Source organism: Labrus mixtus, chromosome 3 (assembly GCF_963584025.1).
Source record: "Labrus mixtus chromosome 3, fLabMix1.1, whole genome shotgun sequence".
NCBI lineage: Eukaryota > Metazoa > Chordata > Actinopteri > Labriformes > Labridae > Labrus > Labrus mixtus.
In genome coordinates, this window is record NC_083614.1 from 21,599,116 (window position 1) to 21,623,959 (window position 24,844).

General features: G+C 43.3%; 1 protein-coding gene across 6 annotated transcripts in view; it reads left to right on the top strand.

Annotated features, from left to right (window-relative positions):
• The window catches only part of LOC132965696 (ephrin type-B receptor 3-like), a 60,741-nt gene that overhangs the window by 17,730 nt on the left and 18,167 nt on the right, over window positions 1-24,844 (top strand). For 4 of the 6 annotated variants that reach the window (XM_061033793.1, XM_061033794.1, XM_061033789.1 and 1 more), the window contains exons 2-6: window positions 12,164-12,228; window positions 16,600-17,272; window positions 20,603-20,758; window positions 21,743-22,078; window positions 24,438-24,574. In XM_061033793.1, the coding sequence (XP_060889776.1) occupies window positions 12,164-12,228; window positions 16,600-17,272; window positions 20,603-20,758; window positions 21,743-22,078; window positions 24,438-24,574 (1,367 nt within the window). The remainder of the gene's footprint in view (window positions 1-12,163; window positions 12,229-16,599; window positions 17,273-20,602; window positions 20,759-21,742; window positions 22,079-24,437; window positions 24,575-24,844) is intronic. The other 2 variants (XM_061033790.1, XM_061033795.1) reach the window with 1 other exon arrangement.

Here is a 24,844-nt window from a genome sequence, read left to right on the forward strand (position 1 = left end):
CAGCATGTGTTGTGTGCATGCATCCGGGCCATTGTTCCTGTTTGTGTTTGTATTTGCAATGTTGCGTGCCACATTAGAATTTTAATAGTTTTACATGAAGTGCCACTCCTTGAATTCTGTTTGTGAGGGTACCGAGACAGAGATATCTGTGCTTTTATGTGCTCTTTGTCTGTGTGGATTTGTGTGGCTGTAACAGAAAGGGTGTGTGCATGTGTGCGTGTGTGTGTGTGTGTGTGTGTGTGTGTGTGTGTGTGAGAGAGAGCATCTCCGTCACACAGGCCCACAGAGCCCTGACCTGGCGGGTTGCATTCCTGACTGCAACTGCCCTAACCTCTCTTTTGTTCAGTGTGTCTTTGACCTGAATGGCTAATGACCGAGCAGGCAGGTAAAATGTAACAAGCCCTCTGTCTACCTAACGAGATGGTGTGAGACGCAAAGCCTTCCCGCAGGGTTTGCATGTCACCTGGATCTCCTTATTTCTCCTTTTGAAACGTGGAGGAGGAGGAGGAGGAGGAGGAGGAGAGTGACGTGTATGTGTGGCGGTTGACGGGTTGAGTGTAATTACTCATCTACTAAAACTCCCTATCTGCCATTTTTTTTTCTCCCTTTCTTTTTTCCCACCCTGTTCTTCATTTCTCCCTCATAGGTAAACGAGGGCATACCTGGGAAATTAACATGACTGGCGGTGATAATTGACTTGATAATTACCCTACAACATCTTCATAAATCATGAGTGGTTGCTCGGCGAGCCAAAAGACAGCTTTTACAACGTCTAGCCGGATCTCATTTTAATAGGGTAGTCCCCAGCTCCTATTTTGGTTCTTTTTTGTTATGTTTTGTTTACACTGTCTGTTCTAGTTTCTGAGGAGAAGCAGAAAAGAAACATGCGGACCTCAAAGACTTTTGGTCTCCTACCACCGCAGTAATTTTTAAACCTGTTTTAAAGTAATTGGAGGCCACTGGCATGTGGAAAATGTGGACCGCATTGGGGCTTTACCCCTCACTGCAGACACACGGGCAGCTGTTCCGGGTGTAGCAGGAAGTAGCCATCTTTAATTAGATTCAGCACAATCATTACATGCGGCATGGGAAGTGCGTTGTAAGGTGATCTGATATGTTGGCAGATGACTGTATTAGGAGAGACTGTATTGAGAGAAACAATGGTGAAGGGGCAGAGAGAGAGAGAGTGTGTGTGTGTTAGAGAGAGCAGGGACATGTGTTTGTGAGGGAGCCTCAGTGGCTATTGAAACAGAAAGGCAAAGCCGGGTGCTAAGCCCTTTTCTTGTGGTGCTCAGCCATTCAAAAAGCCACGGCTTTTATTCATTGCCCGGTTCCAGTTCTTTCTAGTCTACACCCCCAGTGAACGGACAGGATTTTAGTGTGCGTTTCACTTCTAACGTGCCTCATTTTTTATTTATGCCTGCATTGGTGTTATTATTGTTTTAACAAGGTATCATGCATAATGTGCATGCATTAGCATCATGTAAGTGAGTACAGTATGGGTTTGTGTTCCCTAGTGATTGACCTGTGTTTGTGGAGTCAGCCATTGCTGACACACACAGTTGCATAAAACCCTGCTATTAGAGCTGTGAGGTAACTGCTCACACACAAACTGATGGCACACACCGCACAATAGCCCAGCGCCTATTGAACAAAAGAGTGTGTATTTATGTCTGTGCATGTTTAGACTTCTAGTGCATCTGCAACAGAAAGATAATCAGCAGCTTGCACCCATGCAAGCAGATACACATTCATTCGCACAGGTGTGTGTGTGTGTGTGTGTAGACACACAAACATCATACTCAGCACCAATGATTCCATTGAAATTCTCACATAGCTCCCCAAGGGCAAGTAGCTGCTATCATGTTTTCATATATTTGGTCTGGGAATATGTGCTGCTGTCCTCTATGCATTCTGTTGCCAAGGTTAGCAAGCTGTTGTGAATGGGAGGAGAGGAGAGGAGAGAGGAGAGGAGAGGAGAGGAGACAATACCCTGCTGGGCTGCAGTAAGGCAACAAGCAAAAACAGTTCCCATCATGCTGAATGTTAAACACAGACACTTCAGGCAGACACACACACAAACCCAGACTACACACACTTCTACACACTGTCTCTGAAGGCCGCTGCATGTCAGCATGCCAAAAACACAGTGGCAATGAAAGAAGCACAGGGGCTGCTGGGAATACAAGAGAGCGCATACCAGCTCTCCATCCTCTCCTCTCACTCCTTTTTCTCTCCTCTGTGTTCGTCCCTCCCTCCTGCTCCCCCTCTTTGTTACCTTCCTGGTTCCTCTTGCCTTTCATTCCCCTCCATTTCTCTGCTTTGCCCCCCCCCCCCTGCACACACACACACACACCTTTTAAATATTTCTACTTTCCTTCTGCATTTCTGTCCTTTTCCTTCTTTTCTCTTTGCTGAAATCTAAGGAGACTTACAAGCAACGCTGGGATAAATGAGTGTGCTGAATGACTTTTTTTTTTTTTTCCGAACAGCCACACCCAAAGCTGGGAATCTCTTTCCAGCTCCCTTTCTCTCTTTAATCTCCTCAGCCTTGCTTATCTTGACAAATAAACCTACATTTAATGGTACTTTCCTTTGTGCTGTGGCTCTATCACACTGGGAATCAATGCACTGAAAAAGCAGGAGACTTGGCACATATTTTATTGTTTTTGTGGTTCAATCTAACATGAGCGTTCCAACATTTGAATCGCATTGAAATAGAGCCTAATTTTCTTTGTCAAATAAATCTTACGTTCTATATTAGACACATGACAAAACAATGTGATTTTAAAGATACAACGTGGTTTCTGTAAGCAGAAATTGTCTCTCGGAAAGTCTTTGCTCTCACAAAAGGACACACTGACCATGTTGGAATGTGACTGCAGCAGAGGTCGTTGAAGGTAAAGCATAAGGGCAGATTGTTGGCTGTCAAAACCCCCATTGGCAGACTTGACGTGCTAATGTGACTCGGACAAGGATAGCAAGTCCTGACACTCACCTGTCACAATGTTAGCCTGCACTGCTAATACCCAAAATCCTTCAGAGGGGGGAGAGGCGCCAGGTGAATTTCTGCTCAAAGACACACGCACAGAGAACCATAATGAAGAGATGATGCCGATAGACAGACAGACAGACAGACAGACAGACAAATAGACAGACAGACAGACAGATGGCTCAACTCCATTTGTATGTGTATATTTAATCAGCATTTTTTTTTATGCTTCCAACATTTAAATGAGACTGTTGACTAAGAGCAAAGCCCATTTCAAGTCTATTTCAATCCCGATATATATCTCTCCCCTTTCTTGTTTGACCTTTAAGGCACTTCATATTTATTATGCGTGTCCTCACACGTTTCCTTTATCAGTGTTTAAAGCTACTAAGCGGTGTTTGTTCATTAGCCATATCCACCAGAGTCATCAGAGCAGTCTGCAGGTTTGGCCAGACAAAGCAGCAAATCAAAGAATATCGACACTGATTTATCTTGCTGAGTAAATTAGTTCGCCGCCCCCCTTTTTTTATTCCTTTTCTTCCTCTGTCTTTGTAGACGAACATATAATGAGGCCATTGTTGAACATCAGAAACAAAATTCAAGTGAATGCCACAGTACGTGGAATACGGGATGGTTAGATAAAAAGAAAAATATATCTTTTTGCAGATAGTAGTTGTATTCAAATATGGAATATTTAATAACAGTATTTTCATGGTGTCCCTTTTCTAGATTTTATAATGGGTAAATGTAAGAATAACCCTACAGTATTCTTTTCTTTCCATAGTTTCACTGCAATGCCCTTGAGCAAGGCTTTGATTCCCCCACATTCAAAGGAAGGTAGTGCCTGAACAAATAACAGAGTGAAGTTTTTGCTATAAATAAGTGCAGTTGAAAGCAAAGTAATAGTGGATCTGATGTTTTGAGGAACGCTTCCTGCCTCTTATTTTTCCATGTGTCAAATAAATATTTTCATAGAAGTTGAAGGCGTAAAATATGCACCTACATGTGTTCATGTGTACGTGTGCGGTGCATTTTTTTCACCTTTCATCTGGGTGGCAGACTGGAAAATTCAATCAGAGCTTGCTGAGGTTGCAGTTACACTATATTGTGCTTTAAATATGAATCCAATTCCAGGTATTGCCATGCCCCCCCAGGGAGTGTGAGGTGAAACGCAAAGAAATCAACAGCTGTAGTGACACCCAGGCATACTCTATCATACACAAATACACATGCGGACAGACAGCCAAATTACTCTGTCTCGCTTCCTTTCTTACTCTGAGTAATGCAAACATACCCACACGCACAGATACCCCACAAAACTCCACAGTGAGATCCCTATTTCCATATGCAGATCCTTGGGGCAGAAGCGAACCTGCTCCTTGGTTGCTTGTTTGCATTTTTCAGTCGCAGTTGGCTGAGTCATTTGCCAAGAAATCAGATGATGGCATCTCGGCGTCTCACGCAGAGGCACACACCACACAAGTCACCCCCCGCCCGGTTGTAGCAATCTAATTCATAACTACAGTGTTATGCTTAAACAGTGTTTTCTGTCAGTGCTTGACATTTGATATAATTTGAGGAAAAATATATATATAACCCACGGGCTGAATTATGAAAAGTTGTAATACATACAGAGAGGGATGTAGAGAATTTCCAGGAAGCTTGGTAAGTGAAAAGTCACTTCATTTATGGTAACAGTTGAGGCAATAGTTTCCATGCAAGGTGATGTAAACATCCCATGTCCCTGCAGAAATCTGGTTGTGTGCCCATTTCCTGGTGGTGGTTAAACACAGGAACACATGGGGCCCTTAGCATAATCATTCGCAAATGAGAAACATGAGTTTCCAAACTGGAATAAGCAGTAAATGTGACAGCAAACCACATTAAAATCAATACTATAATAAAGAAATACGTAGTAGATTATCACTAGATTTAGTCCAAAGTCATATGCAGTGATTAAACCCTAATTCGCTGTAAATGTAGGTGTTCAATTTCCATTTCCAATGATGTCACGATCAAGTATGTTGCCCCATGCTTGGTTTTCCAGTAAGAGGTGAGTTAAAGCACTGGCAGCTCTAATTAGATTCCACATGACAAGGCCAAACATCTCAGTGTTGTAAATCAGCGGGGTCTAGGATGACTCCTTCAGAGGATTATTTCAGAGGGGAATGAAACCCAGTAAACTTCATGTCACGCAGAGAGGCAGGCCTGTGATAAAAAGAAACAAGGTGGTTAGGACTTCTCAGATGAGGGCCCTGAACTCTATTATTAGTTTGCAACAGTCAGAATCAGCAGTTCTGAAGAAGCAGCACATGCACGTGAAGATAGTTGTGTAGAGACATAAAGATAAATGTGGAATGTTCTGGGCGGCAAACAAAAGCTTTTTGGAGTTCCCTTCGTAGAGCAGAATGTTAAGTGCAGCCCTCGCAGGATTGGGGGGAAAAAAAAGCAGTAACTGAAAGGTTGCAAGTTCAAAGCTGTAGCTCAAGTGCTCATGGGAAACACCATGTCATGGCGTGACTGCAGTCAGCTGTACATTAAGTGGCTTGTCTCGGGCACATTGCTTTGCTGTTATTACATCAGCATTTGCATTTAAAGATGAAAAATGACAAAAGTGTTCTCATTAGGTTAAGGTATACTTACAGCAAAGATTGCATTCCTGATAAAATGCCCACAGTCCCACTATCAAGGATTCCAATTAAACCTTTTCGAGAATCAGATAGGTGAAGGTAATCTAAAGTGCATCTGCTAAAGTGCAAGTAGCCAATAAAACAAGTGCTAATGGTCCAACCCCCAACCGAGAATGTGTGCGTTTGTGTGGGTATGTGTTATGTTGTCATTGCTGTTGATGAAGGGGCTGCAACTTATTCAATAGCAACCAAACACAGAGTCATTCAATGAACCCCGGGGACAATGCAAGCAGCTGTGAATGCTGGGTCTCAGGCAGGGTGAGAGGTTGGCTGGTTAACAAGGAGGTTGGGGAAGTAAAGGGAGAGAATTTGCACATTCACAGCCATATGAACACACACCAACACTCAAAATAAGAAGGCAGAGGCAATCACTTAGGGGGACACTCTAGCTATTGTTAGCTTTCCTTTAAGATAAGATGCTAAATGTGGTAAACTAGTGATTTTAAAGCTCCTGTGAGGAACTTCCTATTTGTGTTTATTTTGGCACCCCCTATGGACAAGGCTGTATAATTAACAGCTTAAACACTTTACAGGAGCTTTAAAGTGAAACAATGAAATTAGCGAAAATTCCAATATGGCCGACATAAGAACAACAAACCTAAGAGGTAAAGGTGTAAAAGCCACAGGGACAAAAAAAAAGCATAAGCTCCAATTTCAACCACTTACATTTACACTTTGATGAGTTAAACAGGCATATGTACAATGAAAAAGACTGAACATGCAAACATGCACTCACACTTAGTCATACGCACTACTGCTGATGCACACGTATTTACACACATATAGAGGCACACCTGGTTTTGTAGACAGCTGCCCTAAGGGCTACCTGTTCGTCAGATCCTCTGTGCTTTGTAATTAGGGGAGGTAGTGAGAGAAGGGGAGAGGGTGGGGTAAAGACAAAGGGGGGGTCAAGGAATGAGTGCAAGGAAGAAAAAAAAAGGGAGGGGGGTAAAGACAAAGAGGCCCATTTCATCAGCTGTACAGGAACTAGACTAGACTTCATGAGCTCTTGAAGAAATGCAACACACACCTTGGCTGCAGTGGACACACACTCGTGCACATATATGTGATTTCACAAAGCAGCTGCACTAGTTCATATTTTCCTTTTTTCTGCGATCATAGCTCCAACTTTGCTCTCTCAAAGCCTCCTACTGGGAAAAAAAAAACATAGCTGTGTTTCTTTTTGTTTATTTATGACAAGTCTGTGTCATCAAGAGCTGCTTGTCTAAAATTGCCTCTGTAGACACAAAATAGAGCGGACAGACAAAAAAAGGCAAACTGCTAGAACCTAAATAGCTTTCGGCCCTGATGTATTTCTTTGACGAGGGGAAAATAATTGAGGGCAGGGGTGTAAGTGGCAAACACAGAGGGCAAATACTGGCATTAATTAGACTTCCCCACTGTGAGAGATGATGAGTAAGACTGAGTAAGAGGGAAAACATATTAGGAGTTAAGGGGAACAAAAAGGTATAAGAGAGCTTATTTCCTCTGCATCGACGGCAAAACCCTGTTCGCACACACACACAGGACAAATCTCTTGTGTGACAGCCATTGTGGGATGACTGACAGTGAGTGGTAGCAGGGGGAAGTGTGTGTGCGTGTGTGTGTGTGTGTGTGTGTGTGTGTGTGCGCTGGTTTGGGAGGGTTTGTCGTCGGAGGCCAGTCCGTTTAGGAATTCCACAGAGGAATCACCTCCTTGGCCTGTCCATGTCGCAGCAACCAATTACCGTGACTGTGTGTGTGTGTGTGTGTGTGTGTGTGTGTGTGTGTGTGTGTGTGTGCGTGTGCGTGGGGGGGTACTGAGGGGGAGGTTTCGCCATAAAATGGAAGGGACTTCTCCTAATCATGGCACTCTGGCCCGGCACAAAGGCAAAAAGGCTGCTCGGATGATTTGAATTTGAATAGCATCTCTCCTCCTGCTCTCTCTCTTCCTCCTCTTTCTCTTCTCTGCTTCACGCCGGATGACAAAAGTGCAGCCAACAAAGCTAGCGCACAAAGCAATCAGGCTAATAGCGCTAATAAGTTGAGCGTGGGGTCCTCACTCTCAATGTTGACACATTTCACTGTTTTCTGTGGCTAAGCAGAGGCTCAAGTGTTTGGCAACCAGGCAGCATAGTATTTTAATGGAGTGGCTACCCCATGCCAGGTTGCCATGTGCTCAGTCTGTTTGACTGTAGAAGAACACAACAAAAGCAGCTCGGAAAAGAGGTGGGGAGATGATAATTAACTAGCGGAGAAGCCCGTAGGGAAGTGTTTCAGGGAAGAAGTCATTAGGGGGCTTTTTCATAACTTTTCCCATCTTAAAAACATATCCTGCTGTCATCAATTTATCAATTTATTCAGCAGCTAATGCTAGCAGAAGGAGAAGCCATTTTGTTTTGGAAATTAAGCTAAGAAGAATTTCAACAAAAATAAATCTTCTGGTTAACGTAGTTCTTTTTCTTTAACAGTCGTCAAGGTTGTCCAGACATATCTTTTAGCTCCCTGCAGGCTTGGGTTCAGTTATTTTTCAGTTGTCATCTGACGGGGTCACGCTAACAAAGACGAGCATGCTAAAAAGCTCAAAGCTGTCGCGGTGAGATCCAAGCTAAATCCCTCACCTGTCCGCTCCTTGCAACCCAAAAGACTTTGTGAAATTACTACACATTCCTCTCTTTCTCAATAATAGCCTTTCTTCCCCTTTCCTCTTTCTGTCCTTTTCCCCCCCTTTCTTTTAAGAAGTCTGCTTGTTTGAACAAAGAAATGTTTTAAGAGGCTTGTAACTCTGCTGTGTGTGTGTGTGTGTGTGTGTGTGTGTGTGTGCATGTGAGTGTGTGTTGGATGCGGCCATAGGGACGAATGCCTCAGTGCCCTCCCCTGTTATTAGGCCTGCCCTGTCATTACGGGATTAGAGTGTAGGGGTTGGCTTCTTGTGCGTGAGTTTATTTGTGTGTTTGTGCACGTATTTGCCTGCTGATCTCTCCGAGCCTCTTTGTATTCCTGCAATTTTTCTCACACAATCAGAGTTGGCAGAGAAAAACTAATGTCACTGACATCCCCCCCCCCGTGTTTGTTATACTAATCCCAGGTGCATTTGACCTGTATCATAAATAACACTTTCCTAAAGCAATCGTCAGCTTACTCAAACAGTGACTCGCTAATTGAACAGTCTTCATGAGCCGTAGGAGGTTGAAAAAGATTCCCCTTTACACCGCACGTCACATCCATCACTGCACAGCATGAAAACACAAGTGCTGATAGTATTGAGATCAGCAAGAAAAACACAAGAGGGAAGAGAAAAAGCAAAAAAAAGAGGAATAAGAACCTCTCACTTCTCAGTAAAGAAAAGAGAGAGTGAAAGTAGCTCATGAAAGTTTAGGGATTGTTGAGAAAGGATGGGACATAAAAGAAGTGCAAGTGTGCATAAGACATATGTATTAAAAAGTCCTGTTTGTGTATCCTTATTCCCGTAACTACTTTAACTTCCCTGTCACTGTTTATAGACAGCTACATTTGCATCTTCATTTGCCTAATCTACTCTGTTTGCCCCTTTCCTCCAATATTTCCAGCTCTCATTGACACTTCCAGCCTTTGAAAGAACAAAGTGAAACGTAAAAATCCAAAAAGCAAACAGGAGCGCCGTCTGCGTACAGGGGAGGAGGGTCCTCTAGTCACACCGTTGCTTTTTCTCTCACAACCTGTCCGTCTGGTTTTTCTTTGGACTATTTTTGTTTTCTTCTCTGTCTCAACCCTTCCCATTAGGCGAAACGCCAGCTAAGTCTTACAAGCTTTAGGTGTTTGTTGCTTTTTAAAAAAAAAAGAAAACCTTCCCTTCTTTAATCTGTCCGACTCTGCCTCTTTGTCATCCTTTATCACAAACATAGCACGAGTTTGTCAGTTTGGCTTATGAAAAAATGACTTCTTTGTGTGTGGGCACATAGCTCTATATTATCCAGCTTGTTTTGTTTCCTTTGTGTAGGTGTTGTGTTTATTGTGACTGTGCAGGTGTCTGAATTTACTGTGCAGTCATGAATATTGCAGTGAGAGACTATTTCTTGATGTAAATGCAATATGTAGAAACAAGGTGGATACACACACACACACACACACACAGACACACAAGCACACACAGACAGACAGAGAGGGAGCGGCCAGGTTAGGTCAGGGTCATTCAGTGCTTTTGCTTTGGCCCATTGACTCAGGATTGGTGCTCCACTTTGAGCACAATACAAGGCTTTGCACAATACACACACACACACACACACAAGCAGAGCTTAAACAATGCAGATAAAACGAGAAGGGAAGGGTTACTGTCGCACATGCGCTCCTGAATGACCCACTGTTTAAACCAGGTTCAGACTGAGCAGCTGTAGCCTGTGTGTTTTTTTTTTTTTTTGCACATCTGACTTTCTGCTCCCCCAGCTCTCGTTCTTTCTCTCCCATTCATTCTCCCTCCCCCTCCCCTGTTCGACTCCCCAGGTCTGTCATTGTGTTTCACCGGTATTGTCATTTTCACCAAGGTCAGCCGTAATGACAAGCCGACAAACTAGCCGTACACACGCCTCAGTCATAACAGTAAACAGCAGGCAGCCGAGGTGTATCATTTCCCCACCACGTGGCTTACCTGCCTGCTTAACTGTAGGTAACAGGTCCCAAATCACACACTGTCACCGTATGAGTCAGGGGAAGTCCCGCAGCTAATATACACCGGTTTCAGAGATAAAAAAAAAAAAAAAACATTGGTAGGCCCTTATTTGTTCAAGTGACAAATACGGCTCATTTCAAAAAGAGTATTTGTCAAAAGCAGGCTCCTAAAGTTTTTTTCAAAGCTTGCCACTGTCATCACACAAAAAAATGCCCACAGACGGGCTAGAAAGAAAAGAAGTGCTTGTGACAAAGGTTGAGAGCTGGTTTTGACCCTGTGCTGCTGCGATTACATGACTCGAGCTTCCAGAGCCACTCCCCGAAAATACAGATCTCATTGCATGAACTCTCTCACAGTGAAGCTTCCGGACCATTTCGCCTGAGGGCAAAATGCCAAAACTACATTCAAAATATGGTTGTATGTGCTTTTTTTTCTCATTCTTAAAAGATGTCTCCCTTTGGCAGGAACTCTCTTAGAAGTTATGTTGCCTCAATAGGCATGCCAAAGACATTGTCACTCAAAGCGCGAGGGGTGGAATTCAGTGGGATTTTCCAGCTGTAGGATTGTGCCGTGGCTACAGAGGTAGACATAACCCACATGAGGTCTTTGGGAGGTCTTTGTCGCTTCTGCGTACTTTGTTGAGAGCAGGTACTTGGGGGGAAAAAAGGAGAGTGAAATCCTAAGGTTTACTCTTTTATTTTTCTTTCAAGTCCTGTTTCCTGTCAGCTTTCCCAGATTTCTTTTTGAAGGATGAAAGAAGAAGCGAGAGGCAGAGAAAACCTCAGAGATAGCGGTGGAGTATTAGTGAGCTGAGAGACTATCAGTTCATTTCCTGCAGCTGAAGCAGGAAAAAGAAAAAAAGGGAACATCTCGCTCTTCCCTCCATGACGAGGGACAGTGCAAGCTCACTCTCTGGCAGTGCCCGTTTCATCATCTTTTACTATCTTGTAGAACAGCACAGCGGTTGAGATAATAACGGTGGTTGCGTACTGCGCCTTGAGCGCCAGGTAGTAAAAGACTCAACATTTATAGTCTTCCTTCCCTGCTCTCACAAAGATGCTGCCTTTGCCAGTGGAAACAACAGAGTGGAAAGTGAGGAGGAGAAAAGGGATCTACAGGAGAGATCCCTGTCCCCCCTTTTTTGTCTGTATTGTCTGTGCATGTTCTTAGTGTGTGCAAAGACTAAACTGAAATAGGGTTATTGTGTAGAGTGTATGTGTTCAAGTTTTGACAAAAAGTGAAACCAGTTCAATGATATTGACCTCCGTTACACTCAAGAGCAGCTCTTTTGTGACACTCACTTTATAACCCCCCCCCTCTCCAGTCAAGCCTTCAGTTGGGTTGTATATCTTCTTGAGTTTTACAACCTGTTACTTGCTGCATGTGTGTGCGCGTTGTCAAGTGTGTGTGTGTGTGTGTGTGTCCCGCAGCGCCCTGTTGGAAGCGGAACCATTCCCCAGTGAGACCGAGACTGTTGTTTCCTTTCCCCTGCATAAAAGCAAACGTCTAATTGAAACTAATTAGCCAGACAAGGAGCTGCAATAAAATGTCACACAATACCTCACGGATCACCCACCTAGATCTCTGCCTGGCTCTCCCACCGACTCTTCTTCCTGTCACATGCAGACACACAGTTCTTCTTTGTCTAATTGTCTCTCGCAATCGCTCTCAGCCCGCACTTTTCTGTCACTGAGTCATTCAGCGGGTTTTGTGATAACAGCTTATGTTGAATTGCCTTATCTTACTCTACGAAACAACTTTTATGACATTGTTGTAACACTATTGAAAGTTCTATTGATCAGTCACCCTGTTTATCTTTGTCTGACCTGGTTGTTTCCTGTCTGCTTCCGTTCACAGAGACGCTCATGGACACGAAGTGGGCCACGACAGAATTAGCCTGGACTGCACACCCTGAGACCGGGGTAAGTTTTTTGTGTGCCTATGTAGAGTAAGACAGATTTATTAATGGAGGCGCAGAAGTAGAATGAAAAGAGATAATGTGTTCCAAACATGAATGCCTTTTACATTTTAGTTTGTAAGTGAAGCAATACAGACATCTAACCTTCATTGGCATGTCACTGAACAGGATGTGTTTTGGGATTCAAAATGATGCGCTTCTTAGCGAGCAGAAAAAGAAACACTGCAATCCAATTTCACCGACCCGCCCAGCCACAGATGTTCCCCTTTCCTTGTGGCTCAGTGCACTTAAAACATGTGAAGAACATCAGTTTCCCCATGAACTAATCCTTTTAAACTCGAAAATATCTCTTGGTGTTGACCTATTGCACGTCCGGGCATCCAAATCTACCACACACAAAGTGCCAAGTGACAGCCTCATCTTGCTTTCCCATGTGGTCGCCACAAAGGCCTAAAGAGGAGTAAAAAGAGTCTTGACCCCTTCTCAGATAGACTTCAAAGACCCCAAGCACTCCTCCCCTTGCCTTTGTGTGGCCCTCTGACTTGGCTCTTGTGTTTTGAAAGGTGGGCCCCCATTTTTTTATATTTTTGTTTTTCACCCCAACACTCTAGCAAGGGAGATTCCTCCCCGGCTGTTCGAAAGTCGCACACCCTCTTGTCTTATCCCCTCTATTTAATTCCAAGTAACTAAGCACTAATGAAGCCAGGCACACAAGCCACCTCAGCTGCAACAATCAGGAGGACAAACCCCCTTCTCAGCCTTCTGTGCCCTCGATCCCCTTCCGCCTTCCCTCCTCTGTCTATCTTCTTTTCCCTCCGTGTGCCCCCCCTCCTCCTCATTAAGCTACAATGCAGCAGAGATGCTCCCACTGGTCCAATGCAGAATGGCATAAGGGGGAAAAAAAAGCCTCCCAGTTTCTTTCCAAGCAAACACGCAACAGATGCTCCTTTTCAGAGATATACATACAGTCAGGAGCCTTTGCACTCCAGAATTCCCATATTACCTCCCAATAGACTGGAGAGGAGTTTCTCCCCTGCCTTTTTTGTTTTGCAGCAGAGCTCGCACAGACGGTAGCTGTCCCTGAGATGTCTTTCCAACATTTTTTTTCCCCCCCTCCCTTTATTCTTCTCATTTGTCTTTCTTTTTTTTTCTTTTTTTTGCACAATATGCTGAATGTTTATTTGTATGCGTCTGAGGTCCTGAAATGAAACTTTTCAAGCCTTTTTTTTCTTCTCCGGGCTGATGAGTGCTTCAGAAGAGCCGATACTGTTTCTGAATACAGCAACAAAACAAAAAAACCTGAGAGAGCTCAAAAAGAGAGGGAGAGCAGTGAGACTGAGATTAAATAAAATCCAGAGAAATGTCCATACAGAGCGAGACAGCCTATAGGAGTAAACAAAATCAATTTCTAAGAAAAAAAAACTCTTAGAAATAGACCCACTCACAGACTACAGACACTCTCCCAGGGATGCTGTCCAGCCAAGTGTGAGTCACAGCGTCTCTATCCTTGTTTCAGTGTTGCACAACACAGATAAAAAGGCTGCACAGAAGGAGCATAAGCGGTGTCTATTTTTTGACAGGGAATCCAGAGACAACCTGCATCGATGTGCTACTACAAATGCAAACACTCTTGGCATGAGAGGGAAGCAATTTGTGAAAGTCTATTTATAGGATTATATTCAATTACTGGTAACGTCCGACTGAAGATCCTAGCAATGCACCGCCATCACATGCCGTGATTGAAGTGTTCGTGTGTGTACATGTATTCTATCCTATTCTTCCACCACTCTGCCTGCACTTTGGTATGTGGATTTGTCAGTTTCACTGTCTAGCCCGTAGCGTCTTAGCATCACGGTGTCTGTGTGTGTGTCAACACCTTTCTCGAACTGCTCTTCTGTTATTACATATTTACATTTTCACTATGACTTTCCCTCTTTTGTGTCTTTGACCATACACTGCATCATTTATCTTCCAAAACAGATGGGTCATGGAGGGGAAATTCCACGTTAAAGTATGGCTCCCCTCAGACTCAGGATGGCACCAACACTAATAACAATACTCCTTGTCAGTTAGCTTGGGGAGATAATTATTGTTGCTGTATCATTGTCTGCTTCACAGATCCTCAGCATGCCAATACATGTTATGAGCAAGCTAAGATATATTTGACATTAGCCTTGGAGAGCTTACTCATACCAACACCAAACAGAAAAATGAAGTACTGCAATTACTACAGCTCTAGACTGTTTGGAGCCAAAGCATTGTATCTAATGCCTAAGATAAGATTAACTTGCTAGTTAAACAAGCTAGTTTATCCATGTTCACATCAAGGCTACTATCAGGTAATGTTTCACCTTAAATCAAAAGCAAAGGATAGAAAAAAAAAGGTATGTTTTTTGTTGCTTTGTTCAATATCAATAAGTACATTTCTCTCCACAAAGTTCAAGTTCTGCATAGTATTGTAAAACAGATTTTTCCATGTGGGCTTCACTGAGGGTGTAAGTGCGTCACAATCATTGTTCATCGTCATCTAAAAGTAACATTACAAGACTTGATTGGGAAGGACAGAAAATGAAGTGGATCGCAAATCTTGCATAACGATTTGTCTTGTTGGAAATCGATGCCAAGAAACTTGACCCTTTTTCACATGACCTACTTAATTCATTCAGGCTTGGTAAGCAGGCGCTCAAAATGTTTGGCCACTGGTGCGTATCTCAGAGGGGATGACCTCTCTCTAAAGACACACACACAATAAGACACACCTACAGTTACATACACACACACACACACACACACACACACACACACACAGAGCAAAAAGACACTCAGGCAGACGGACTCACACAAGCAAACACACACACAATACACACACACAAACACTTGGCTGCGTTGCTCTTTTGCAGTGGGTGATTTATTATAGCAAACTAAATACCCATTGACACTTCATGCTTTTAGCCATCCCATTGACCTGGCTGGCGATTATCGATTCCCTCTGGTCACTTCCTCTTTTGCTCTCTCGTTGGGCCATCGTTTTAATGCCACCGCATTAGAAGTACGCCCATACTTGCTCTCTCTCCCTCACAGCCTCCAGGGTCTTGGATGAATAGCCTTGTCTCCACCACATCCATATCACAGCCTTAATTAAGATGCTCCGAGCTGCAATGGAAACAGCGGGCTCTGGAGAAGGAATTTGTGTGTTTATGCCGGAGTTTGGAGACAGTCAAATGTTCCATGGCAAACTTTGGTCAAGAAATGTAATGTTCTTTTTAGTTTATTAATGTTACTAGCTATTACTATTTTAGTTTTTTTGATGTTGATGAATGGCAATGTGATGTAAAGTAGTACTGGGTTTGAGCATCCGTAACCACACACTGACTTTGATTCCTATCACGATTTTATTAATTCTGTTTCATTTTCATACTCATTGTCTTCTAAATGATCTAATGCACCGTCATGAGTTATGCAAAACGGTTTGAATTGGTTTTGTATTTGAAATGCACTATGCAAATAAAGTTACAAGGCCTTGGCTTAGTTAAAAACTAAACGCACTTCGTTTCTCGGATAGGAAAGGGGAGCAGATCCCTCAGCACACATGCACACTCTCAAAGATATGATATACACACAGGAATCGCTATTTGAAGTGAAATGATTTAAACGTAGTGTCCTCATTTGAGATTGAAAAATGCATTAGATTACAGTGTCTCAAAGAAAGCTTTCATAGTCTCGTTTGCTTGCACTCATTTAATGAAGCTGGTAATCAAAGTTTAGAAAAATGAATCCCATTTTATCCCAAGTAATTCACCCCCTGGGTATCGCGGTAGCATTGAAAGATGTAGAGGAGTGTAAAAACAGAGAAGCATGAAGGTTAACCGGCGTCTTTATTAGAGGACGTTGTGATCATTGCTCTGTAATTGAAGCATAATTGGTTGTGAAGCAATGTGGCTCCTACTCCCAAACAGATATGAGGTAAACATGCTGTGGTGGCTCTGTGAAAGGGAGGTGACAGGTCGCTGTAATTGTGATGAATTTGCAGTTCCTGTCCCTGGCTTTTCGCAACAATAACCAGAGAAGAAAGGCGTAGCATGGCAAAAGCAAGGTTGAAATGGAAAATACCCAAAGTACAGAAAAAGGAAAATAAGTGTTTGGTTATTTTTCTTTAAATTGCCACATATCCCCTATTTCTTTCATTCTCTATGTACCTTTCAAACTGACGAAATGGTGCTCTAAAAGCTTCAATGCAAGATGTATGAAGATGGAGGAATTGTCCGGCCAGACATGATGTCTCGCTTTGGCACTTGTCAGACCAAATCTATCAAAGTTACCAACAAACATGTACAGCCTTTAACCTGCTTATGTGTCTCTTCTACTTACTTTTCAGTGGGAAGAGGTGAGTGGCTACGATGACGCCATGAACCCTATCCGGACTTACCAAGTCTGCAATGTACGTGAGCTGAACCAGAATAACTGGCTACGCAGTGACTTCATCCCACGAAAGGATGTACTACGTGTGTATGTGGAGATGAAATTCACAGTACGTGATTGCAACAGCATTCCAAACATCCCAGGTTCCTGCAAAGAGACCTTCAATCTGTTCTACTATGAGTCGGACTCAGATTCAGCCACAGCCACCAGTCCATTCTGGATGGAGAACCCTTATGTGAAGGTGGACACTATTGCCCCCGATGAGAGCTTTTCCATGCTCGAGTCTGGACGGGTAAACACAAAAGTCAGAAGTTTTGGGCCGTTGTCCAAAGCTGGTTTCTACTTGGCCTTCCAGGACCTTGGTGCTTGCATGTCCCTTATCTCAGTGAGAGTCTTTTACAAGAAGTGCTCTACCACCATTGCCAACTTTGCTGTTTTCCCAGAGACAGCAACTGGGGCTGAGGCAACGTCCTTGGTTATAGCACCTGGAACTTGTGTCCCCAATGCTCTGGAGGTGTCAGTTCCACTGAAGCTTTATTGCAACGGAGATGGCGAGTGGATGGTTCCCGTAGGAGCCTGCACATGCTCAGCGGGTTTTGAACCAGCCATGAAAGATACCCAATGTCAAGGTGAGTGTTTTTACAACAATATCTTAGGTTATCCACAGTGAATGTGTATCAATCTAGATTTAGATTTTTTTTTTAAATGGGGTTTATGAGCTCTTTGTCTGCTGAAATGACAAGTTAGTGCATTTGTATAAATCTACAGAGCACTGTGCTATTTCCATATAATATATATTCCAGAGTTTCACCTTCCTGGAAAATGACAGTGGAATTGGCAGGGGATTTCCCTTTGGTGTTTAATTATTGATTGCATTATGACTGCTAAGACAAGTTCCATTTGCATTTCAGGTGGATGGTATTACATGTTAGGAGAATTACAATATGAGAGTAGTAAGGGATCTTACTGAAGGACACCTCATCCAGACACAATCTGCGAGATTGAATCGGTATTGTTTTGGCTACAGGTTACAGCCTCTATCACTAGAATGCCCAGCTGTCACATTATTATGAGCTATTTATATGCCTTGTATTTTTTGACTTATCAATCCCAACGACTAGAATGTAGAATAATACACACTAGATGACACTGTCAGCAAGCGACTGTTCCCCCGTCTGACCTCAGTTTTGCCTGGCGGTTGGTCGCTAAATAAATGGAAATGCAGGGGAGGCTGTTTGCCTCTGCGGGCTCGAAGGCTCTATGATGGTTTCAGGTCTGATGGAAAACATGACGGGTTCACAGAGGTTGAGAGCAAGGTGAATTTAAACAGCAAGGTCTCGGCTGAAATGGAGTGCAGGTGACAGCAGGAGGATGGGGAAGGATAAATGGAAAATGTGTGTGTGTTGAGGGGTATGGGGGCGTAAAATTAGGCTAAGGTCAAAAGGAGACAGCGGAATGAGAGACAGACAGGGGTGGTGGCAGGGATATTGATCAGGAGGGTTGAGATGGAGGTGTCTGAGCAGCGCATGAACAGTTGATGTATGTTTTGCGCGGCATTCTTGCCTGACTGAGTTCAGAGGGCTCATTCTTCGTCATATAGTCTGGAGAAATGAGTCTGGAAGACATTTTTGCTCAGTAACTACTGTGGCGATCAGGCAGAGAGGGCATGGATACAGCACTAAGTATTGATGTGTGCACAATTTAAGAGTTAGAGTGTAGGTTTGAGAGAGTATAGTAAATCTAAAACCTGGAGTGTATGTTTGTTTCTGGCAGCTCAAGGTTAAAGCCCTGGTGACTGGGCCCTGATAAAATGCTCTCTAATCAAGCTTCACTGGAAACCACAAGGCATAAATCTCCCCCTCTTTACCCCTTCTTAGGTCCACCCTCCTCTCCAACTACTTTACTCAGGACACGTTTCACATGTCTGTTCCTTTTCTGCTTTTCTGTCCTCGGTTAAACGGTTAAATATCCCGTATATACTGCCCCACCAACATTTCTCACCCCTTCTCATTACTACCTCTCCTTCACCCATTCCCTCCCTATCTGGAGGCTGTTGCTCTCATTAAAACACCACTAGAGTTACTGTAAGAATGTCTGCATTAATATTAATTGATGAGTTTTTTTTTTCTTCTTGCCTTTTCCAGTGGTTTACTGCAGATATTTCACCCCCAATAGTCTTTACTTTTTTTTTCTTCATGCTCCACACTTTCCAATTTCAGCATACATTCTAATCAGTTCCTTAAGCTCTATGTTCTGCATGAGAGGATAAGACACAGGGGAGTGGGGAATAGGGGAGAAAATGCCTGCAGGATTAGCATTTTCAATGCCTCCACCTCTTCCACCTCTCCCTCCCTTTTTCTCCAGCCCCTTGTCTCTTATTCTTCCTCATTCTTCAGTGGTTCCTCTAAGGGGGAAATGGATGAAAGACAGAGGATGACCCTTTTTACTCGTTGAAAGTGATTGATCAGCACTTTCAGCCTTTCCCTGATAAAAAGCTTTTCGCTCAACATCTTTCATTAGGCTAACATGTTCAAAAAACCAATTGCCCCAGCCCCAGTGAGATGAGAAATGGCTTGTAGTTTACTATTTTGAATGAACTTAAATGAACTAGTTCGGGTCGTGTTACAAAATACAAGAAGCAATTCTTCCACCTGGTAAAGCTCGAGGTCATTTCTTATCTCTTTATCAACATATCCTTCTGTTGGCCAGAGGTGTGGATCACTGTGATTAATGGTGAAAGAACAAATACACTTAGTGCTAATGTACACGTTGCAGTTAACTAGCGGTTTTGTGCTAATATTGACCTTTCAAAAACAGGATAAGAGCAGGAGCAGGAAGCGGCCTGCTGTAGATTTGAACTCCAACCTTTATTTTCCAACACAAGGTAAAAAGAAAAAAAGCGTAGGAGCTAAAATTATCATTCAGGGGGACAAACATAGAGCTGTGGCCTTGACTTTGACGAGCTAGCGCTCTAGTGGGTCAGCTAATCAACTGGCCCCTGTAAACTTTGACTGTCTTACCTGCTCTTGTCTTTTTTATTAAGCACTGCGGCAAACTCATTCATCTTTTAACAAGACTGTTTATCAAAGATATGGAGCCTGCCAAAGTGTTCTGGTTCACAGTGCCGCCGTCAGTGTTTCCCAGTATATCTGAAACTTATCAGCTGAGTTATAAACATCCCAACGGCTGCTATAAATGGAGAGGGGACATCAACAAAGGATAGCAGTGTTTTCATCTGATTAACTAGGCTTCAACAATCAGGAGCCAGTGTAGGTAAACAACATTTTAGATAGTTTTGCAAAGGTCTGTGCAGGGAGTGATTGAAAAGGCAGAAGGATGCTGATATGCTATTTTTCTTGAGAAAAGCATCTTATTATTGAGCACATTACAACAACTCGAGGACAGGATGGTGTGTGTGTGTGTGTGTGTGTGTGTGCAGAAGTAAATCTTCGCCTGGTTTTCCACAAAACCATAAACACATCACCACTTGTTGTGTGATTTTTGTCTGTGTATGCTTATTTGTGAATTCCATGAAAGCTTCATTCATATGAAAGCATTCTGCCAGCATTTTAGCTTCAAAGGGTTGGGTTTCTTATTTGGATTGACAGTCTCTTTGTGTGAACCTGAGTTAATGCAAAAAAGCTACATGCTGCTAAAGAACATTTTGCCTTTGCTAGTTGCAGTTTGCTGAAGACCCACTTTCAGAAAAGTGGGGGAAAAGGGAACATGTAGGTTGGGGGGATCATGTGCACAATCGACCTATGAACACGTGTTAATACACAAGCCAAACACATCGCATCCTGCACCCTACTGCATACTGCCTATTGGGAAATTTGTCTTGGAATAGAGAGGGAACAAAGATAATTCCAACGTAAATACTGTGCATTCCTTCAAGTCCAAAATTATTTTAAGTCAATACTCACTTGTTCATTTCTCAATTTCTCGCTCTTTTCCATCAGCTTGCAGCCCTGGAACCTTCAAGTCCAAACAGGGAGATAGCTTCTGCTTACCATGTCCAGCAAACAGCCGTGCCAGCTCAGGGGCATCTAGCGTCTGCTCCTGTCGAAATGGTTACTACCGCTCGGACACTGACTCTCCAGACTCTCCATGCACTAGTAAGTAAAGACTGATTTACTGCATCACACCTACATGAGTCAACAATCTTAATGAAATATGCAATATAACAATTCCTTAAAAAATGCAATCCTGTCCATGCTCTTTTTCTTGCTCAAAATGCAGGAATCGCTAAATGGGTCATAATTAGACAGTTATCACGTTTATTGGTAGAAATAAAACAATATTCTGTTGGAATTGTTCTGTCAGACTTCCCTCTTTGAATGGTGCCCTCAATTGCTTATGAAAGCTCTGAGGAGTATGTTCCCACCACACCACACGGAACAAGTCTGCTTGCTTTCCCAACGTTATCCTGAAATGTTATCATTCTACCCCTCCCCCCTCTGTGCCTCACCATGAGGTCTATTTGTTACAATACTGCTGTCTCTTTACAGATAGACAGTGGAGGAATTTTTCCAGCAGCAGTGTGTTTGCTAAGAGACACACACACGTATGAGCTAATTCATTTCCTAGTGAAGAGAGAATATCCTTTTTTTTTGTGTTGCTGGGGTGGGGGGCTGATTCTCCCTTAGTGCAGTGAGAGATAAGGCTCCGGTAATTGGATAAGAATTGCCAAAGCTCTGCCAATAGTTTGTCTCGCTCGTCCCCCCAAGCACTTTACACTCACACATACATACACAAATACATACACATTCAAATGTGAACTCCTGTTCTCTTTCTTTCTCAAGAACTGCTGCAACAATCTCTTGTTATACAGCAGAAAAATATGGCTAGTTAAAGCATTAAATATCCACAAATACCACAGCCAACAATTGTGTCGATAGCAGCTGTGAAATAATTAATGTACGTGTGTATAATGGTATGGAAACTGTCTTTCGCAATTTGAATCCCTCACTATTGTCAGTATGTCTCTGTGCTGTCACCAAGACCAATTTTTTTACACCTATTGTGCATGGGAAATTAAATCCATTCTCATTCCAAACCTATTTTTCTCATCTCATCCACGCTTTGCCTCTCTTTTTCAGCCGTTCCCTCCGCACCGCGCAGTGTCATCTCCAGCGTGAATGAAACCTCTCTCGTACTGGAATGGAGCGACCCGCGTGACTTGGGCGGCCGTGAAGACATCTTCTACAATGTCATCTGTAAGAAGTGCCTGCCCGAGCGGGGGATGTGCTCACGGTGCGATGACAATGTGGACATCTCGCCACGCCACCTGGGCCTGACCCAGCGCAGAGTGGCCGTCCGTAACCTACAAGCCCACACGCAGTACAGCTTTGAGATTCAAGCCGTCAACGGCGTCTCCAACAAGAGCCCTTACACCCCCCAGTTCTCGACTGTGAACATCACCACAAATCAGGCTGGTACGTAAACTTGCAGCCTCATGGCTACCTGTCAGAGATCAATACTGAACTGGTAGGCGCTGCCAGCTATCGAAGGCTAGAAAAAGATGTCAGAGAATGTCTTCCGTACTTAAGAAGTAGAGATCAATTCTTTGTATGCATGTAGGAGTATGTTACATATTTTTCCTTTGAACAAGGATTGAGAAGGAAGACATTCTTCTGAATGAGCTTAGAAAAGGGACCTTTTTCACACACCCACAGCATGCTCTGTACTAACACGGCTGCAAATAGCAATAGCGAGGCAGTGTGTATTCAAAGTGTTCAACCTTCAGTATTCTCGCTGCCCACTGCTTGCAACCCACCACTCATCCAACCCACAGCAACAAAAGTAACTGGGCCAATGTAGCAATCATTGCAGGGATTAAAATGTTCATGATGTACAGAAAATGTAAACCCTGATGATATGCAGAATCATTCGGGGCAGTCTTGGTAAGCTACGCTATTGCATGAGTGCCTTGTAAACTGTCAGTTTATAGTCAGGGTTAATTGTTTTTGATGATAATTGTTGAAAGGTAGGTTGGTAGGCAGTTGTGCAAGCAGGGAGGCATATACATCTTTTCTAATACAAGAAATTTGGTCATTTTAGGCAGATCAATTAACTTAAAGAACCGCAAAATATTTCCATGCTATCATGCTTAGTCTCTCTAGAGTTGGTCTCTATATTGAGGTTTTCCCTGGCCCCTTAAGTTTTGCCTTGGATGTGTTTAGCCGCTATGTAAAGTTTGCTATATCTGCTGGCTTAAACAGCGCCATGGATTACCCCTTTTCTCCCTCTCCTGTCATCGCTCTCTTCCATCCATGGCCTTGTCCTTCTAACCTCTAGCCTTGAGTTCCTGCTCCTTATAGATGTTTTTGGAATGCATGCTGTTTGCAGGTCTAGGACCCCAAAGACCCTACAGGACCCCATATGAGGGTCTCATTGTTTCACAAAGGGTCTGGTACTGGGCTGACAGGGACGGCTGTCCATCTTGGATGCTTAGGGGTCAGTTGGGTGTAGAGAGATAGAAGGGTTAGGGTAAAGGAAGGGGCAAGAGAGCATCAACTGTGATCAGATTATCCCCTGGTTTAGTTCCCAAACCACCCCTGCATGTGCATTCACCTTTTAAGAACCAAAATAAATAAAAGGGCGGTGATAAGCCCCAGAGGCCACCTCCATGGTTACCCCAATGTCTTCTCCCTGAGGAGGGCCCCTAATCCCCTGGCTAGGGTAACCGGGGATTCTGCCTAGGAAGCATTGTCTTCTGGGGGAGAAAGAGAGAGGACCTTGGTGGATGGTGCTGGCTTGGGAGGGAAAGAACCAGGGAAGGGAAGGTTTGGGGAGAAAAGAGAAACAGAAGGATGTCTGGCCACAAACACAGACAGCAGAAGGAGAAGGTGAATGCATGGGGGAGGATCAAATAACTTAACACTGGGGATTAAAAAGCTTGGAGGAAAGAAGTGAGACTAGATAGTTTGGACTTTGAGGTTTTATGAAAAGTGAAAAGTTGTGGCGGAAAAGCGGGGAAAGAAGAAGGTGGTTGAAAAGTGTCACTTTACTTTTGAAGGTCAGATACCAATGGAGATAGACAGTTGAAGTTGAAGCAACAGATAAGGAGTAGACTAGGGGGAGGAAGTGAGTCAGAGGTATAGAACAAACCTGCATTTAGAATAGAGTAAAGAGACAGGGAGGCAGTCAGCAATTGGCCATTAATAGGCACATGTGAACTAAGCATAAAAAGCTCAGGTGGGTGGAGGGCCAGTGTGTTTATGCTTTTCTGCAAACATTTGTGTCCGAGGACCAAGGCATGCATGTTTATATTTGTATTGATTTGAACATTATATTAATTATGTTGTAGTGTGTTGGGTACATTTTCTTGAGTATTAGTTGAACATGTTTGCACAGTATCTAAAACATGATTTTGACTAAGAAAATAAACTGAGAATGGAGCAAAAGTGCAGCAGTTGTTCAGTGAGGATGAAACGAAGAAAAATGCAGGAAAAGGTTGCATGTGTAATTGTCGGTTTCCAAACTTTTCTAAAGTTGGTCCAGGGAACTACGTGTTCTAGAGATTTATCCATCAGTTTTGCAGCTAGATTCTTTTGTCACAGGAGAATTAGACATTCCCTCTCCCTCCACGAGGACTCAGAGAGAGAATTTGAGCATTAGTGGGGCATGGTTCAGCATACTAACTACTGGCCGAAGCTTTGAAAAGGACCAGAGCCCAGGACTTTGTGTTTATCCTTGTGTGGATACACAAAGGCTATAGAACTTGAAAGACATAACACAGAAAACAACAATCATTAAAGCTAATTTTTCATTTATTTTTTTCCCCCTATGTAGCTCCATCTGCAGTGCCCACAGTTCACCTGATGGCAGCCACAGCAAGCACCATGAGCCTGTCCTGGCTGCCCCCAGAGAAACCCAACGGAATCATTCTGGATTATGAGATTAAGTACCATGAGAAGGTAAGCGGCAATGTAAGTCAATGCCTCTAATTCAATCCAATTTCAATGACTTGCATGGTTTCTGTTTAACCTGTGTGTCTGTAAGTGTGGAAAACAATGTCTCTGCTGATAAGTACATGGTTGCAGTGAGAAACGTCACCATTTCCAATCTCAGCCTCCGTGATCATCCTTCCCTACTTATTTCCCTCGCTCCGGCCTTCAAGCCTTCCTTTCTTTTTTCTCCATTTTCTCCCAATCCCCCATATTTATATTATTCTCTGGCCTTTTCTGTATCCCCAATTC